We start from the raw sequence: 18,622 nt of genomic DNA, 5'->3' as shown, positions 1-18,622 counted from the left end.
CTATAATAAATTATCAAATGAGGTAACTGAACCTACTGTCAGCCACAGTAAGACAGAATCTCATCACTTGAGTTGTATGAAAGTGTAACAGCTTTTTACAAATACTAATTTCATCCTCAGTGTCTATACTCTTGGTACCTTCTTTGCTAAGACAGTGGAAGAAGATAGAATGAACTAGACCTTTCTCTGATCTAAAAAGAACGAATTGAAATTGATTATTGTTAATATAATTGCTTTTTAGCTTATTTACCAAAGTAACTATTTCCAAATTATTTAAACTTTTTTTTTTTTGGTTGGTCCTGGGGCTTAAACTCTGAGCCTGGACGTTGTCCCTGAGCTCTTCAGCTCAAGGCTACCGCCCTACCCCTGGAGCCACAGCACCACTTCAGGTTGTCCATTGGTTAATTGGAGATAAGAGTCTCAGAGATATTAGTGCTCCCGCTGGCTTTGAACCTCGATGCTCAGATCTCAGCCTCCTGAATAGCTAGGATTACAGGCATGAGCTACTGCACCCAGCTTATTTGAACTTTTTTAAGTTAAAAGAAATGAGAAGTCCTGAGATCACATACTGTAAATGTTTTTCTAATTGTTTTCCTGACAGGCTATGTGAGTCAATCAGCTTTTTCTCTCTATCACAAAACACGGGAGAGAAATCAACCTTAAGAAGAGTTTATTTTTGCTCACAGTTTCAGAGGTCTTAGGTCCATGGCCACTTGGAGTCAGTTGCTTGTAGATGTGAGGCAATTTGGTTCATCTGGGTGGAAGACCGTAGAAGAGAAGTGTTCATCTCATAGTAGAAGGAAGCAAAGAGAGAAGAAAGGGCCAGAGTCCCTTCAGAGACATGTTCCTGCGGACCTATTTGCTCTTTATCTAGGCCCCACCTCATAAAGTAGCACCTCCCAGTGGCACCAGTTGGGGACCTTCAACAAAACAATCCTGGAGAGGCACAATCTGAACTAACACAGCCCCAGTGGCAAATTCTCTTTGACTCATTTTTTTTTATGCTACATTTTTTAGAAGTATTTGTGTTTGCATTTGCATCAGCTAGTTTTATGATTTAAAGTCAGTTTTTAATTATGTATACTAGGAACTTAAATAATTAGATGCATAAGCTTATAAATTGAAAGTTGATGTATAAAAGAAATAATTTATTACTTTATAGAGCCTAAAGGGGAATACATTTATCTCCTTTTGTGAATGATCTGCATAATCCTGAAAAACAACAGAGTGGAAGAGTCTGATACTTTATAATTAAAGTGCATATAGATTATCATATATGCAAAGTTCAGTTTATAGCTTTCTTCCATCTTACAACCTATGTTCTACAAGTATATTTAGTCATAAGTTATTGAAATCTTAAATATGTTCACATATGTAACATTTTTAATGACCACGTTGTAGTATCTCATAATGGATATGTTACAATATGCTTAACTTGTCCCTGGAATTTGGACAGTCAACTTCTTACTAATGTTTCCTTCCTTCCTCCCTTCCACTTTACTTCCTTGAACATTTTTTTTTATACAAAGCACACTATGAGTGTCTCCTTCCCCCATTTCCTCCCTACCGGTGCAGACTACTGTGCTCACTGATCTTGCTACCCAGAGATGATGCTCTTACTGGCTTTTTCACTCAAGGCTAATATTCTACCAGTTGAGCTATAGCTCCACATCTAGCTTTTTACTGGTTAATTGGAGGTAAGAGTATCAGAAATTAGGGGCCAGGAGTTTGGCCTAGTGGTAGAGTGCTTGCCTAGCATGTACAAAGGCCCGGGTTCGATTCCTCAATACCACATACATACAAAAAAGCCGAAGTGGTGCTGAGGCTCAAGTGGTAGAGCTCTAGCCTTGAGAAAATCCAAGGACAGTGCTCAGGCCCTGAGCTCAAGGCCCAGAACTGGCAAAAAAATAAATAAATAAATAAATAAAATTTATTTGCCTGGCCTGGCTTTAAACGGATCCTTAGATCTTAGCATCCTCAGTAATTAGAATTACAGGAATGAGCCACCAGCAACTGGCTGCCAGTGGTGTTCATACCTCTCCATCTTACCCCCCCTCTTCTTATCCTTCTCCCTTACCCTCCTTCCCTCTACCTGTCCTCCTTCCTCCACCTTGATTTTGTTTGTTTGTTTTTGTTTCTGTGGGGGGTTTTTTTTGTTACTGGTTTTGGTTTTTTGGTGGAGGAGTGAACCTAGAGCCTCATGTTTACCTGGCTTTCTTGCTATATTAGAATAAGCCTGATCTTTTGCTTGGCTATTTGAGAGGTAGGGCCTAGTGGACTTTTCTTCCCAGAAGAGTCTCTGTCCACCATCCTGTGCATCTCAGCCTTCTGAGTTTATACTACATGTGAGCCACCTCTGCCATCTTCCAGGTGTGTTCTTTTTTTCTTGTTTTGTGGGGTTTTTTTGTTTTTGTTTTTGTTTTTTGCCAGTCACGACACTTGAACTTAGCGTCTGTGCACTTTCCTTGGGCTTTCTCAAGGCTAGAGCTCTACCACTTGAGCCACAAGTACAATTTCCAGCTTTATATGTATGTGGTACCAAGGAATCAAACTCCAGTCTTTGTACATGGTAGGCAAGCATTCTACCACTAGGCCAGACTCCCCCCCCCCCCCCAACCTCAGGTATTTATTTAAATGGCTTAATAGTTTTTTTTAGTCTGGTGCAGGTGGCTCATGCCTGTAATCTTAAGTACTCAGGAGACTGAGATCTGAGAATTGTGGTTCAAAGCCAGCCCAGGCACAAAAGTCGGTGAGATTCTTACTTCCAATTAACCACCAGAAAACCAAAGTGGCTCTAGGGCTCATGTAGTAAGGCACTAGCCTTGACCTACAAGCTCAGGGACAGCTCCCAGACCCAGAGTTCAAGCCCCATGACCAAAAAACAAACAAATATTTTTTCATTGACACTGATTTTTACATAATATTTCAAATGTCATGTTTAACAAGTATTCGAGAAGGGACTCTACATGCAATCACTGGCACATATTTACATGTTTTAGAACATAATTAAAATTAAGCTGAGGGTTTATATGTCAGATATATATCAATCTATACAATATAACATCTATAGCGTATATATCCTATCATAGAGAGTTTTTATTTTTATTTTTTGCCAGTTCTGGGCTTGAGCTCAGCGCCTGAGCACTATCCTTGGACTTTCTCGCTAGAGCTCTACCACTTGAGCCTCAGCATCACTTCTGGCTTTTTTCTATGTATGTGGTACTGAGGAATCAAACCCGGGTCTTTGCACATACTAGGCAAGCACTCTACCACTAGGCCAAACTCCTGGCCCACTATTACCCGTTTTTATGTTTATATCTCTAAGACCATGTCCATAACCTTGGGTATCCAAATATTGAGTCCTCGCTTTTGTACTGTTTGGATCTAATATCCACATATCAAGGAAACCATGCGCCTTTTGTTCCCTTGGTCTTGACTTGTCTCATTCAACATGATTCTCTCTAGTTTCATCAACTTCCCAACAAATGGCATTATTTTATCTTGTCTGTTGGCTATGTAGAATTCCATTGTATATATGTACCACATTTTTTGTATCCATTCATCTGTAGTAGGATATCTGGGTTGTTTCCATCGCTTAGCTATTGTGAATAGTGCAGATCCAGAGTTCAAGCCCCATGACCCCCCCCAAAATATATATATACACACACATATGTATATGTATACACACACACATATATATATGTATGTATATATATATATATATTAAAGGCACATTATAAGTGCAAAGTAAATGCTATTTTCAGACTTTTTTCTTCCCCAGTCTTTTCTCTGTGTTAACAATGGGATGTGCAAATAAATTTTGAAATGAGTTCTTTAGGCTAGGCAAGCACTTAGGTCTGTTAGTAACACAGCAAGTGAAGGCATATGGAAAGGGAAAACTGACAGTTTAAAGCTCTCAGTAGAAGGGGAGTTTCTGTGGTTGCTTAAATGTATTGTGTGCCGAGTGTGTATCCTTGAAATATACTCAAGAAATAACCTTATGCAAAGACCTTCTGAATATGTTTTGTTTCATTGAGTTAAATTGTGTAAATTTGTTACAGATAATATACAATTGAGAAACATCACAAAGCTTTACTTAAAAGTGTCATCTTTGTGTGTATTCTTTGTTTATTGTGCTTGTATTTCATATCTTGTGATATTTTATTCAAGTGTGTGTCCAATGATGTCTTTTGTTTATTTTTTTAATTACCCTAGTCACGTGAACTGGAAATTTCAGTTTATTGGCGTGATTGGCGATCTCTGTGTGCTGTAAAATTTCTGAGGTTAGAAGATTTTTTAGACAACCAGCGGCATGGCATGTGTCTCTATTTGGAACCACAGGGTACTTTGTTTGCAGAGGTAATCATTGTATTTTATTAAATGTGTATAACTACAGTAGAAATTATGTATGTAGGCATTATGAACTGGAAGGGGAAAGAGTATTAGTGTGAAAGTGATTATCTGTATTCATGACTCTGCTCTGTCATTGAATAGGTATGTGACCTTGAAAAATTTGTTCTCTCTAGGTCTATTTGCTCATCTAGAAAATGAGGAGGTGATTAAATTACAACCAAAAATCTTTTATGGATTTAGTGAATTTCATGAACTATAATGCTCTTTTCATGTCAAATTAAATTTTTCTTCTTTACAGGTTACCTTTTTTAATCCAGTTATTGAAAGAAGACCCAAACTCCAAAGACAAAAGAAAATATTTTCAAAACAACAAGGTAACTAACTAGCAGTGCTTTGTGGCTTCTTCCTTTTTAGTTGTTCACTTATTTCTGACTTGTTATTGAGGAACATTTCCAACATTTCCTTAAGTGGCTGTAGTGTATCGTTGTGCAGCTGTACCATTGACCAGTTCATGGCAGTTCTGTTTTATCTGTATCCTATCAATACTTACTCAGATTATTTAAAGAAACCAGATATCATTGATTCATCCATAAATGTTACATGATTTATATCTTTAAAAGACAATGGTTTTTCCTGGGTGTTAGTGGCTCACACTTGTTAATCCTAGCTACTCCGGCATATACCATTCGAAGTAGGAAAGTCCATGAGATGCTTCAGTTAACCACCCAAAATCCCAAAGTGAGATAAGTAATTTGTTGTCAAGTGGTAAAGTGCTAGCCTTGAGCAGAAAAGCTCAGCAATAGCATCTAGGCCCTCAGTTCAAACCCCAGGACCTGCACACATACACAAAAGGTAAGCGATCTCTTTAAAACCCTAAGCACTTAAGGAGAGAGGGGTGCTAACAAAACTATGCTGTTTATAACATCCTATAAAAACTGCAAATAGTTAAGAACTAGTTTTTGTGACAAGTTTTATTTATTCTTTATAAATAATAAACTGATGAATATGAATTTTTAAATTATTGTTTTTGGTAATATATGAGGAAATTACTTGTTTTGTTTTCTTTATTCACAATATCTACAGGCAAAACATTCCTCCGAGCTCCTCAAATGAATATTAATATTGCCACTTGGGGAAGGCTAGTAAGACGAGCTATTCCTACAGTAAATCATTCTGGCACCTTCAGCCCCCAAGCTCCTGTGGCTGCTACAGTGCCAGTGGTTGATGTACGCATCCCTCAGCTAGTACTTTCAGCTAGGTATGTACCTAAGATGTTTTAGCATATCTCATACAAAGTAGTTTCTGTGATATCTTTCTTATTAACTTGAGTGGCTAAATTGAGAGTTTCCATATTTTTCAAAGTAGCAATTTTTTCTTTAAAGTAGTATTTTGAAATAAGTGCTGTGTTTTTTTTCCAAGTTAATTTCCTTTTATTTTAAAGCTATCTTAAATGTTCTTGATTACTGTTTTAGTAAATTACTTTATCTTCTGTAAGTGATTCTACAGTAACAAAATTGGACTTTGATCTTGAGCCTGAACCTCCTCCAGCCCCACCACGTGCTTCTTCTCTTGGGGAAACAGATGAATCTTCGCAACTAAGAGTTTTGGATACACCTGGACAGGCAAGTCATGTAAAACCTTGTATAATTCCTTATATCAAATGCTAAGCATTTTAGTGAATAAAGTATACAATTTAAATTGTCTCTGTGCACAGCATACTTACGTGAGATAAAATGTTAATATATAAAATCAATGATCATAATATCTGAAATTTTTCCTTTGATAATTTTATTGACTTGGATTTTTTTTTGCCAACTTTTGGATTACAAAGTTGTATTCTGAATGTTTCTATGTTTTAATGAATTTAATATTTTACAGGATTCAGAAATTGGTTTTGATATTGAAAATGATAGAAATAGTATATTTCCAAGATCCCAATCTGAGTATGAGCCTGATGTTCCTGAGACAGGTGTAGGATACAGTGGCATTCGAGAACTTGAGGAGAGAAAGTAAGGAATCTGTCTGTCATGTTTTACAGTCATATATTTGATACCATATTTTATTGCCTATTTTTTATTGAAATTTCTATTTTTAGATCACAGCAGAGGTTTCAGTTTAATCTACAAGACTTTAGATGTTGTGCTGTCCTAGGAAGAGGACATTTTGGAAAGGTAATTTTTCAGAATCCTTTTGAATGCCTGCAAGATTAGTAAGTGAACTAGGAGATAATTATTTTAATCTCATTTCAGGTGCTTTTGGCTGAATATAAACACACAAATGAGATGTTTGCTATTAAAGCCTTAAAGAAAGGAGACATTGTGGCTCGAGATGAAGTAGACAGGTTAGTTGTTTAAAATGAAACTGTTGCTTTGTAGTTGTCAAGTAAGAGAATTGAAGCCGATATTACAACAGTAAGAGTTACTAAGTTCATAGTATTATTAATATACTCACACTTGACATAATATACATATCATGTGTATTTTATATATTACATTTAAATATATATGATATTTGCTGCTTTCTAGTCACTTTCCTCACACAACAATTAACTTGTGGGGTTGGGAGTTTGGCCTAGTGGTAAAGTGCTTGCCTAGCATGCATGAACCCGGGTTTGATTCCTCGGTACCACATACCTAGAAAAAAGCCAGAAAATGTGCTGTGGCTCAAGTGGTAAAGTTCTAGCCTTGAGAAAGCTCAAAGACAGTGCTCAGGCCCTGAGTTCAAGGCCCAGGACTGCTCCCCCCCACCCAAAAAAAAAAAAAAAAACAATTAACTTGTTAGAGCATACCAAGGAACAATACTGAAATATGTGTGAACTAATTCTCTTAAGATTTTGTTGTTGCGGCGCAGTGGCTCATGCCTGTAATCCTAGCTATTTGGGAGGCTGAGATCTGAGGATCAAGGTACAAAGCCAGCCCAGGCACAAAAGGACCTGAGACTCTTCCCTCCAATTAACCTCTAGAAAGGGGGAAGTAGGGCTTGACTCAAGGATAGGGTGGTAGCCTTGAGCTGAAGAGCTCAAGAACAATGCCCAGGCCAAGTTCAAGCCCCATGATCCACCCCCCGCCCCCCCTAAAAAAAGAGATTTTGTTTACATGAAACTATTCATCTGTGGTTCAGTAAAGTTGATTGTATTTCATTTCATATGGCTGATAATGTAAGCTAATAAAATACCACAGTACTTAGTTAAGTGAATGGTTAATACTTGGTGCTTTTGTGTGTGTGTACTTGTGCCATTGCCTAGCCTTTTTTTACACAGGGCCTGGAGCTTTTGCTTGGCTTTCTTGCTCATATCTGGCACTCTACCACTTGAGTTATACTTTCACCCTAGTATTTTGGTGGTTAATTGGAAATGAAGTTTAATGGAATTTCTATACATGCTAGCTTCAATTTGTATTCTTGAACAACTAGTAATACAGGCATGACCTACCAGCTTCTGGCTTACAGTATATACTTTTTGGAATGCATTTTTTTTACTTTGTTGTTTTAAATCATTTTTTTCTTTTACCAGACAAAGAGTTTAACCAAATGTAAATTGTTCACACATCTTTTTTTTCTAATGCTGGTCCCAGGGCTTAAACTCAGAGCCTGGGTACTGTTTCTGAACTTTTTTGTTGAAGGCTAGCCCTCTACCAGTTGAGACACAGATCCAATTCCAACTTTTCAGAGGTAATTCATTGGAGGTAAGGGTCTCGTGTACTGCCTGGCTGGCTTCAAATTGTGATCCTTAGATATCACCCTCCTGAATAGCTAAGATTACAGGCATGAGCTCTCAGTACCCGGCTAATCATCTTTTATACAGTTATTAAAATATAAGGGCTGTGGGAATAAAGATGACATTGGAGTAAGAATGTAATATAAAATGACTCTTAAATATGTACATTATTGTATAAAGTGACTTGTTTGTTACACAGACCTTCGTTGATTCAATATTCAGTAGTATTTTTCTTATATTACTGGGATAATGGATCTGTACAAGAAAACAAATCCTAAACTATAAATGAAAATATTTACTTCTGAGTGTGCGTGTGTCTGTGTCTGTGTCTGTGTCTGTGTCTGTGTCTGTCTGTTTCCTAGGTCTTGAATTGAGATTCTGGACACCATACTTGAGTTCTTCCTTAAAACTAGCACTTTACCACTTGAGACACAGCTCCAATTCCAGCTTTTTTTGTGGTTAACTATAGCTACAAATATCATGGACTTTACCACTTAGGCTGGCTTTGAACTGAGGCTTTTTTTTTTTTAAGTAAAATATTACTTGCAAATATAAATAAAAAATAAGTCTAAAGTATAAAGGCCTTTATATTGACATTCTAGCTCATCCTTTAATAGAGTCATTGCATTTTATGTGATTGTATGTTAGTACTATTTCTGTTTGTTTTGATAGAGAGCGTTGTTATTTATCCCAGGCTGGCCTCAAATTTGCCATCCTCATGACTCATCTTCTTATATAAGTATGACTAACAAGTACCTAGGAGAGGATTCTTTTCTGTGTGTTTGCTAATTTTTTTAATAGATATTTGTAGAATGCTTTATGATCGTTATTGACAGTTCTCTTATATAGTCCAAATTTTCTTCTGTAGTTTGGATTATTTTACTTTGACAGTTGTCCTTTGTCATAGATAGTATATATTTTCAAATCAGCCTCTCTTTATGAACATAAATCATAGACCAAAGCTGGAGTAATTATACAAAGATCATACATAGACTGCTTACCACTGCATGAGTACTTTCTCTAAATCACATCTCCCACTGCTTGTGTTATTGGTAATCCTTCCCACGCAGGTCACTGTTCCTACAAGTTCATATTAAACCCAGTAAAAGAAAGTTGGAACTCACGGATCTCGAGGTCACGTGTACCTGAGAGCCCGAGCATGCCCGAATAAAGCTCGCTCTTGCTTTTGCATAAAAAAAAAGAAAGTTGGAAATGCATTTTTTTTAAATTATAGATCAACCTAATAGCTGACAAGTATGTTATGTATAGTTCTCTGATTTTTAACCTGAAGGAAAATGTTCTTTTCCACTGACTAAAAAGTTTGTATCCTATCAAGGAGTATGATGAATTCTGAAGGAAGTTTTCCAGAATTGTTAAGGTATAACTAGTTGCTTGGGGAAACAAGACATCAACACATTAAATTTGTCAGTAAAGAGGCTAGATATTTTGATTTAAAATAAGTCACGCAGACAGTAGCAACTTACTGCAGATATATGTATGGCTGGATTTTAGATAGGACATTGTAAGAGAAATTGCATTTGTGGTGTTTTAGGCAGATGAAAGATACTAAAATTTTAAATAAGGTTAGATTATTGGCATAACTTTTAAGAATGCACAATTTAGACAATATTGAGCTAGTTCAAGATTTTCTGTGTGTATGTGTGTGTGTGCGCGTGCGCGTGTGCTGTAAATGCTTGTAAGTTAGTGACAATATGTATATGTAAAAAGACTACTTAATTTTAAGGTATCTATTCAGTTCTCATCATTAGTCAGTCATTGTTAAATAACTCCTATAAATAGCAATAAAACAATTTGAAGTGGTCCAATTAGTGATTCTTAATCCTTCATATAAGTTGATCACAAATTAATACTTATCCAGTTGACAATTAAGGATTCACCCTTAAATCCACCTATAGTAAATTACTAAAATGTTCATAATTACAGACACTGGAAAGACCATGTTTATTATTCCCTTGAACCCAGTACATTTTATCTGTTTTGTCTTATATTTTATCTGTAAGTACTCAAATTTAGGTGGACTTAATTAAAACATTATTTAAGACATTTAAATGTATTGGGACACAAATCAAAGCTATTAATGCTTGAAATGGTTTCAGTGAATCAATGGATTTATTTATAACATTGCTTTAATTTATAGTAACTGTTAGAAACTTAGGTAATTTTTTAAATCTATGCAGATGTAAGAAAGCGTAATAATGCCACTGTGTCTTTAGGTTGTTGTACAAAGAAAAAACTTGGCATTTAGCAAAGCAATTTGTGAATGCTTCTTGATCAATTTCACCCATTTCAACATTCTCACCTATCCTTCCCAACCTACACCTTCACTCACGTTTTTTAATTTTGTACTATATACATTGAATTTTTTTTTGCACTTCTAGTCTGTGGTGTGTGTGTGTGTATTTGGTAAGTCCTGGGGCTTGAACTCAAGGTCTGAGCACTGTCCCTGGGCTTCCCTCAAGGCTAGTATTCTACCACTTGAACCACAGCACCACTTCCAGCCTCTCTATGTACGTGGTACCAAGGAATCAAACCCCAGTCTTTATGCATGCTAGGCAAGCACTCTACCACTAGGCCAAACCTCTGGCCCATATACATTGAATTCTTGACTGCATTTCCCCACTCTTTCATTTCTCTACCCACCTCCTTGACCTCTCTTCACCCCTTTTATGTACTTATTTTCCTGATGTTTGTTTCGTTGAACTTTAACTTTGGTTTTCTAAGGAATCAGGCTATTTGAGCCTCTCCCTTGAATTTATCATATTTCTGTTAAACATTTCAATATACTTGCTTACCACCCAATGTATTTACTTTATAAATTAATTAATTCTAGCTTCTATATATGAGAGAAAACATGCAACTTATGTCTCTCCAGATGTGTTACTTTACATAACATACTCTTTTTTTCCAAATCTCTCCCTTTTTTGTGTATGCCAGTGCTAAGGCTTGAACTCGGGGCCTATGAGCTGTCCCTGAAAAAATTTTTTTCTTTTTCTTTTTGCTGAAGGCCAGCATTCTACCTACCACTTGAGCTATATAGGTCCACTTCTGGGGGTGGGGGGTGGTAGTAATAGGAAATAAGAGTCTCAGACTTTCATATCTGGGCTTACTTGAACCACAGTCCTCAGATCTCAGACTTCTGAGAACCTTAGATTACAGATGTGAGGTACTAGCACTCAGCTTTGTCACATTCTTAATATAGGCTTGATTGCAGTGACTCACCCCTTTAATGCCAGAATTCTGGAGGCAGAGGCAGAGGATCATGAGTCAAAGGCCAACCTGGGTTACCTAATGAGTTTCAGTCTTACCTACATTTACATATATATATATTATGACACTGTCTTAAATAAATAGAGGCTGGCTTTGAAGCACCATCTTTCAAGGCTCTGTGCAGTGCCCTTGCCTTCCCAAGGGATTATTTCTTTTTGAACCACCCCCCCCCCAAAAAAAAAAAGTAAAAAGGCAGTTGAACTGTGGCCCATGTAGTTGAGCCTACTAACCATGCATTACCAAAAAAAAAAAAATCTTGGACAAACTATGAGTCCAAACCTTAGTCCAAAAACAAAAAATAAATAAATAAATATGTAGGATACAGTAGCACATACCTTTAGTCCCAGGCAATTTGGGATTAAGAAACTGAGAGGACCAAGTTTCAAGGGTAGCCCAGGCAAAAAAGCTTGGATCCCATTTCAATTAATAAGCCAGGCCTGGTCATAAGATCTAATCTGAAGCAAAATCAGACACAGGTCCAGAAGTGTGGTCCAGGGGTAGAGTGCTTACTTTAGCATGCCCAAAGCCCTGGGTTTGATTCCTCGGTACCAAATATACAGAAAAAGCCAGAAGTGATACTGTGGCTTAAATGGTGGAGTGCTAGTCTTGGGGGGTAGGGGAGAAAATTAAAGGACAATGCTCAGGCCCTGAGTTCAAGGCCCAGGACTGGCAAAAAATAAATAAATAAAATAAAAACAAGGTAAAGGTATGGTTTAAATGGTAGAGTATGAGTATGTCTAGCTAGCAAGTGAGAATTTGAGTTCAAACCCCAGTGCTATGTAAAACAATAAATAGGAAATTACATAGAATGTGGCACTTGCTGCCTTGAGAAAGCCTGAGGACAGTGCTCAGGCCCTGACTTCAAGGCCCAGGACTGACAGAAAAAAATAAATAAATAAAATGTGACAGTATGTATCATGATAGCTATGCTTACTTGCAGTATTTAATGTTAAACTGGTGTTTAGCTCATGGTCCACAAAAAGAAGCATTAAAAATGCTATACTTCTACTATATATAAGGTACACAAGCATAATGCGTAAATCTTTTCCCATATTGTTACTCGATTTTTCAACTCATTCATAATGGAACCTAGGTATCTACATAAAATCTTTATTGTTTTGAAAATGAACTCTTAGCACATACTTGTGTTTCTGTGGTACTACTAAGGTAAACCCTACGACCTTTAAGCATAGTTTAGTTTCTGTTAATACACTCTAGCTATATTACTTTCTAGAAGAATTTTCAGATCATATATTTCAACACTCTTTAATCATTTTCTAATTTATCATTTAAAATATTTTCTCTTACAGCCTGATGTGTGAAAAAAGAATTTTTGAAACTGTGAATAGTGTAAGGCATCCCTTTTTGGTGAACCTTTTTGCATGTTTCCAAACCAAAGAGCATGTTTGCTTTGTAATGGAATATGCTGCCGGTGGGGACCTAATGATGCACATTCATACTGATGTCTTTTCTGAACCAAGAGCTGTGTGAGTATGCTTTAGACATTCGTCTGAGATTTTTCCATGCCTGATTTCTTTCTGGGGTAAAAAGAAGTCTCTGACTAAAAGTTTTTCTGAAAAGAAATGAGTTGCTGTGTGTTATTTACCTTTTGCCATATACTTACTGTATTTATTAACTCTTTTGTCCATATTGAAAAATCTCATGGCTTAGTCAGTCTTACTTGATGATTTAGACATAGAACTTAGGTTCATTTGAATATTAATTTGCTTTTTAACTATTAGATTTTTTTCAGGGCCAGGAGTTTGGCCTAGTGGTAGAGTGCTTGCCTAGCATGCACGAAGACCATGGTTCAATTCCTTGGTACCACATACATAGACAAAAGCCAGAAGTGGTGCTATGGCTCAAGTGGTAGAGCTCTAGTCTTGAAAAAAGGTCTTAACCCCTCCCCCCCAGGAATAACTTATAGAACTTGGGTTCATTCGAATATCTTTTTCCTTTTTAGCCATTAGATTTTTCCCCCAAGGGAATAACATCCCAGGACTATGACCTCAAATACAATTCATACTTCAAAGTACTGAGGAATTTGTATTGAATAATTGTATAGAATACTCATATTTACATTTTAAAAGAACATATGTCAAGTATTTGGTTTCTTGTTCTTTTCATGTCTTCCAAAGAATACAAAGGGAGCCAGTGGTTCACGCCTGTAATCCTAGCTGATACTCAAAGGCTGAGATCTGAAGATCAAGGTTCAAAGGCAGCCCAGGCACAAAAGGACCTGAGACTCTTATCTCCAATTAACCTCTAGAAAATAGGAATTGGGACTTGGCTCAAGGGTAGGGTGGTAGCCTTGGGCTGAAGAGCTCTGGGACAACATGCAGGCCCAGGAATAGGGGGTAGTAGCCTTGAGCTGAAGAGCTCAGGGACAGCACCCAGGCTGAGTTCAAGCCCCATGACCCACAAAAAAAAGAATATAAAGGGAACTGATGTAGAATGGGTATCTTGTCCAAAATACCTTGGAACTGAAAGTATTTCTGTTTATTGGAGCTTTTTCAGATTTTGAAATTTAAAAGACAGTTTACTGATTCAGCATTGAAACAGTGTCCTCCTGTGTAGGCTCATCTTAATGTGTGTCCTAGGCTTGCCTAAAATTCCTCTTATGTCAGACTTTTGAGTACTATAATTGCAGACATTTATCACCATGCCTGATTCAGAACCATTTTCAGTATCTGTTGGTTGTCAGAGTTTGAGATTTTTGGATCCTTTTAAATTTAGATTTTGGGTGTAGGGATATTCAACTTCTGTAAATACTGCTTCCAAAAAAATGGTAGAAAACAGACATTTTTTTTACTATAATCTGCTTTAGTACATGTAAAGTTCAATAGTATTTTTAAATTGTTTATTTAATACATAAAATGCAATTGTAATTATTTGAGATTAAAATTATTGTACCTGCAGTACAGATATACAGTGTGTACATATATATATGTATATATATAATTTTTCCTGTTCTCATTTAAAGCTCTTATATGGTAGAGGTAGGATTTGAACCTAGGGAACTATTTTTAATAACTATAATCCTACTTGGTATTTACCAAATTTATAATTTTTGTTCTTTTTTTCCATTTATAAGACTGAAAAGAATTTGATAATCTCAAATTGAACCCTTAATTTTTACCATTTCTTCTCTGCCTTACCTAACGTTTCCAAGGCCAGCTACATGGGTAGTCTCCATCTTTTCAACAGTAATTTTACCTACATATTGTTCAGAGCAGAACACAATGGATCATTTATGATCCTCATCCACAACATTCATTTGCAAGTACAATTTATTCTGTCTCCAAAATATACCCAGATAATAATACTAAACATGAACTCAAGCCAGTTCAGTAGCTTATACTATATTCCTAGCTCCTTGGGGATTGAAATAGAATTGCACTTTAGGCTAGTCTGGGCAAAACATTTGTCAGACCCCCTCTCAACCCATAAAAAGTTGAGGGGCTGGGAGTTTGGCATAGAGATAGAATGCTTGCCTAGCATGCACAAAGACCCAGTTCAATTCCTTGGTACCACATACATAGAAAAAGCTAGAAGTGGGCCAGGAGTTTGGCCTAGTGGTTAAAGTGCTTGCCTAGCATGCATGAAGGCCCGGGTTCGATTCCTCGTTACCACATACATAGAAAAAAGCCAGAAGTGGTGCTGAGGCTCAAGTGGTAGAGCTTAGCTTTGAGAACGTCCAAGGACAGTGCTCAGGCCCTGAGCTCAAGCCCAGGACTGGCAAAAAAAAAAAAAAAAAAAAAAAACTAGAAGTGCTGTAACTCAAGTGGTAGAGCTCTATCCTTGAAAAGGCCCTGAGTTCAAGTCACAGGGCTGAAAAAAAAAAAAGCTGAGTATAGTAGCATGGGTCCATTGCCCTAGTATTATGGGAAGCATAAATAGGAGCACTAAAAAAAGCCCAGGGGGCTGGGGAATCCTATTACAAAAATAACCAGAGGAGAGACTGGGAGTGTGGCCTAGTGGTAAAGAGCTTGCTTAGCATGCACAAAGCCCTGGGTTCGATTCCTTAGGACCATATATACAGAATAACGCAGAAAGTGGTGCTGTGGATCAATGCATTAACCTTGAGAAAGCTCAAGGACAGTGCCAGGCCCTGAGTTCAAGCCCCAGGACTGGTTTAAAATAAAAGGGGCAAGGGGATAGATGTGGCTGTTCTTTTAGAGTGTCTGGCTAGCAAGCACCTTAAGACCCTGAGTTCAAACTCTAATAATGCCAAAACTGAAAATCCATAACTCAATGTTACCTTTATTCAAGAGCAAAACAATAGTCATCTTTAGCTCTTATCATTCCCTCTTCCTGAATACCTAATGAGGTATCCTGTCCTGTCATGCCAATTTTTTTTGTTTATCTTCAGTCTATTTCTTAATTTCTCTGTTCCTGCTACATTGAGTGCTGTTGTTATATCTTTCATCTGTACTATCCCAAACACCTAATATTTGCTCTCTTCCCCCTTCTTTTCTACCTTTTTCTTCTTCTAACATTCACACTGCTATTAGATTATCAGTTTGATTACCTATTACTAAAAGAAGAAACTGCAATCTATATAAGACATTGAAGATCTTGCATCCAGTCTGTCTTGCTTCTTCGATGTATACACAGCCTTTCTTTTAACCACACCAAATTCAGTAGTAGTTGTCAAATACATCATGCCATTCTCTCCTCTGTTATTTTTCTTTCTTAGGGAATGCCCTGTGTTTCTCTTGTATAACTTGTTTTTGATGCTGTTCTTCCTTTCTCATGACCCATTGTAGTTCTTCTTACAGCACTGTACCATGACTTCTCTAAAGTCTACAGTGAATCTACCAGGCAAATTTAATGGGTTCCATTCTCAAGATTGTACTTTTCACTCACCCTTTTTAAATTTTCACTCGTAATACCCAGCATAAGATGTTGTATATAGGACTAAATAAATATTTGTGGATTTAATTAAACACAAAGTTGTCCTTCAAAGCATAAAAATATAAACTAGGATTCAAGAGCAGTGAACTTTATTAAACTTATTTTGATTTAATTCTTCATACAGATTTTATGCTGCATGTGTAGTTCTTGGGTTGCAATATTTACATGAACACAAAATTGTGTACAGGTGAGTAAAGTTTTCGTTGTTTTTACTAGCTTCCTTTGACGTTAAGGAGAATTAAAGATAATTGAAAAGGGTATTTTATGTTTAACCAGCTTCTAAAACAAAAAAAAGTTAAAAGTAGTACAATGATGAGTACACCTATGATGACAGTTAACCAACAATATTCATTCTAGTGAATGTTTTGCATGTAACCTATCCACTGTAGGAAATCTCTCTATACTACTTGAAATGTAACAGATGCCAGTGTGCAGACTACCACAATACTTTCTTTGGAAGAACTCTCAAGAAATGTGTAGAACTCAGTGGCAGAACGCTTGCTCTGGTTTGATCTCCAGTACATGCACACACACAGAGACTGTATCAAAAATGTCTTGTAGTCTTAATTATATAGGAGGCTGAGATCTGTGAATTATACTTAGAAGCCATCCTGGACCAGAAAGTCTGTGAGACTCCTACCTCAGCTAATTATCAAAGACCTAGAAGTGGAGGTGTGATTCAAGTGTGGAATATCAGACTTGAGTGAAAAAGCTGAAAGACAGCATTCAGACTCTTTGACGTCCTTCCCTGGCCCCTCCCCCTCCACACACACATAACCCAGTTACTAGTTTCTACCACACTTGAATAGCCCTGCTATATGTATGACAAAATATTAGATTGAATAATACTGGTCTAGACATAGCAAATTATGGGAAAAACAGTATGAATTAATAATGTTCTCAATATTAGGATTTCCTCTTGATTCTGTTTAGCTTAAAGGATAAAATATTTTCAAGTGGCTTTCTCTTTTTCCCAAATTATTCTTTACCAAGTTATTGTTACTCTTTCTGTTCAGATGGCAAGGCTCAAGTGGTAGAGAGCCTGCCTATAATCCTAGCTCACTTGGGAGGCAGTTGCAGGGGTGGGGAAAGTATGGTTTAAGGGCAGACCATTAACACAGGTTTATGAGCCAGGCATGAGCACCAGTGCCTCGCACCTGTAATCCTGGCTACTCAGAGGCCGAGATCTAAGGATCACAATTTGAAACCAGCTTGGGCACAAAAATTCATGAGACCGTCTCCAATTAAGTATCAAAGAAGTTGAAAGTGGAAAAAGTTGGAGGTGGAGCACTAGCCTTGAAAACAAAAGCTCTGTGACACCAAGCCTTGAGTTCAAATCCCAGGACTGGCACCAAAAAAAAGTTTATAGAAGTCCATTGGAATCAGTGTCTAGGTACACTGGAGTGTGCCTTTGGTTCTCAGTAAGACTAGGGAGAAAAGGCATAAGATGCAAAGCCCAGAACTGGCCTGAGCATTTAAAAAAAAAAAATTAAGACCCCACTTCAAAAATAACAATACAAAAGGAAAGAAGACTAGAAGTATGGCTCAAGTGATAGAGTACCTTCCTGGCAAGCTCAAGGCACTGAATTCATTCCCTATACCTTGGGCAGGACCAGGAGGCACAGGGAGGGATTCTTGCCTAATAGCCTGTTCATACTGTTAATTCTTCCTTATGAATGCATGAAGGCCCTGGTTCGATTTCTCAGTACCACATACATAGGAAAAAATCGGAAATGATGCTGACGTCGGAAGGCTCAAGTGGTAGAGCTCTAGCCTTGAGAAAGTCTAAGGACAGTGCTCAGGCCCTGAGCTCAAGCCCAGGACTGGCAAAAAAAAAAAAAAAAGATAAGACATTTCTTTAAAAGACATTCTTTTCTATGTAACAGAAAAGTTATATAGAAACCATATTATGTAGAGCAATAAATTGTATAAAAGACGAAAACTTTATGTGGTGCAATATTTAAATATCAAATTATAACTTGGAAAGATTTTTCTTAGTAAAGAGAAAAAGATTCCTATTAAATTTTTTTAACTGTGATCTAAATATTTTCATTTTTTAATGTTTTCATTTTCAGAGATTTGAAATTGGATAACTTACTGCTTGATACAGAGGGCTTTGTGAAAATTGCTGATTTTGGTCTGTGCAAAGAAGGTAATTGGGTTTTTTAAGTATCAGTTTTAAATAAAGTATAATTTTCAACTTTTGCGTAAAAATAATATTTTTATTTTAATTCTTTGAAATACAATGTTTCTATAACCTAATTTACACATCAAGACTTTATGGATACAAATAGATTAGGCCTTCAGAAATCATAGCATAAGACTAAGAATCTCTTTGTATGACTAATA

The 18,622-nt window shown here is 36.9% G+C and overlaps 1 protein-coding gene across 2 annotated transcripts in view; it reads left to right on the top strand.

Moving 5' to 3' along the window:
- The window catches only part of Pkn2 (protein kinase N2), a 116,886-nt gene that overhangs the window by 88,765 nt on the left and 9,499 nt on the right, over positions 1–18,622 (top strand). Inside the window, exons 9-18 of one of the 2 annotated variants that reach the window (XM_090334460.1) lie at positions 4,216–4,359; positions 4,652–4,727; positions 5,437–5,611; positions 5,849–5,975; positions 6,232–6,362; positions 6,449–6,524; positions 6,603–6,694; positions 12,667–12,843; positions 16,398–16,460; positions 18,349–18,425. In XM_090334460.1, coding sequence (XP_090190586.1) covers positions 4,216–4,359; positions 4,652–4,727; positions 5,437–5,611; positions 5,849–5,975; positions 6,232–6,362; positions 6,449–6,524; positions 6,603–6,694; positions 12,667–12,843; positions 16,398–16,460; positions 18,349–18,425 — 1,138 coding nt within the window. The remainder of the gene's footprint in view (positions 1–4,215; positions 4,360–4,651; positions 4,728–5,436; positions 5,612–5,848; positions 5,976–6,231; positions 6,363–6,448; positions 6,525–6,602; positions 6,695–12,666; positions 12,844–16,397; positions 16,461–18,348; positions 18,426–18,622) is intronic. The other variant, XM_090334461.1, reaches the window with a different exon arrangement.

Source organism: Megascapheus bottae, chromosome 6, assembly GCF_031878675.1.
Source record: "Megascapheus bottae isolate mThoBot1 chromosome 6, mThoBot2.hap1, whole genome shotgun sequence".
NCBI classification, from domain to species: domain Eukaryota; kingdom Metazoa; phylum Chordata; class Mammalia; order Rodentia; family Geomyidae; genus Megascapheus; species Megascapheus bottae.
This window is presented reverse-complemented; position numbering and strand designations above follow the sequence as displayed.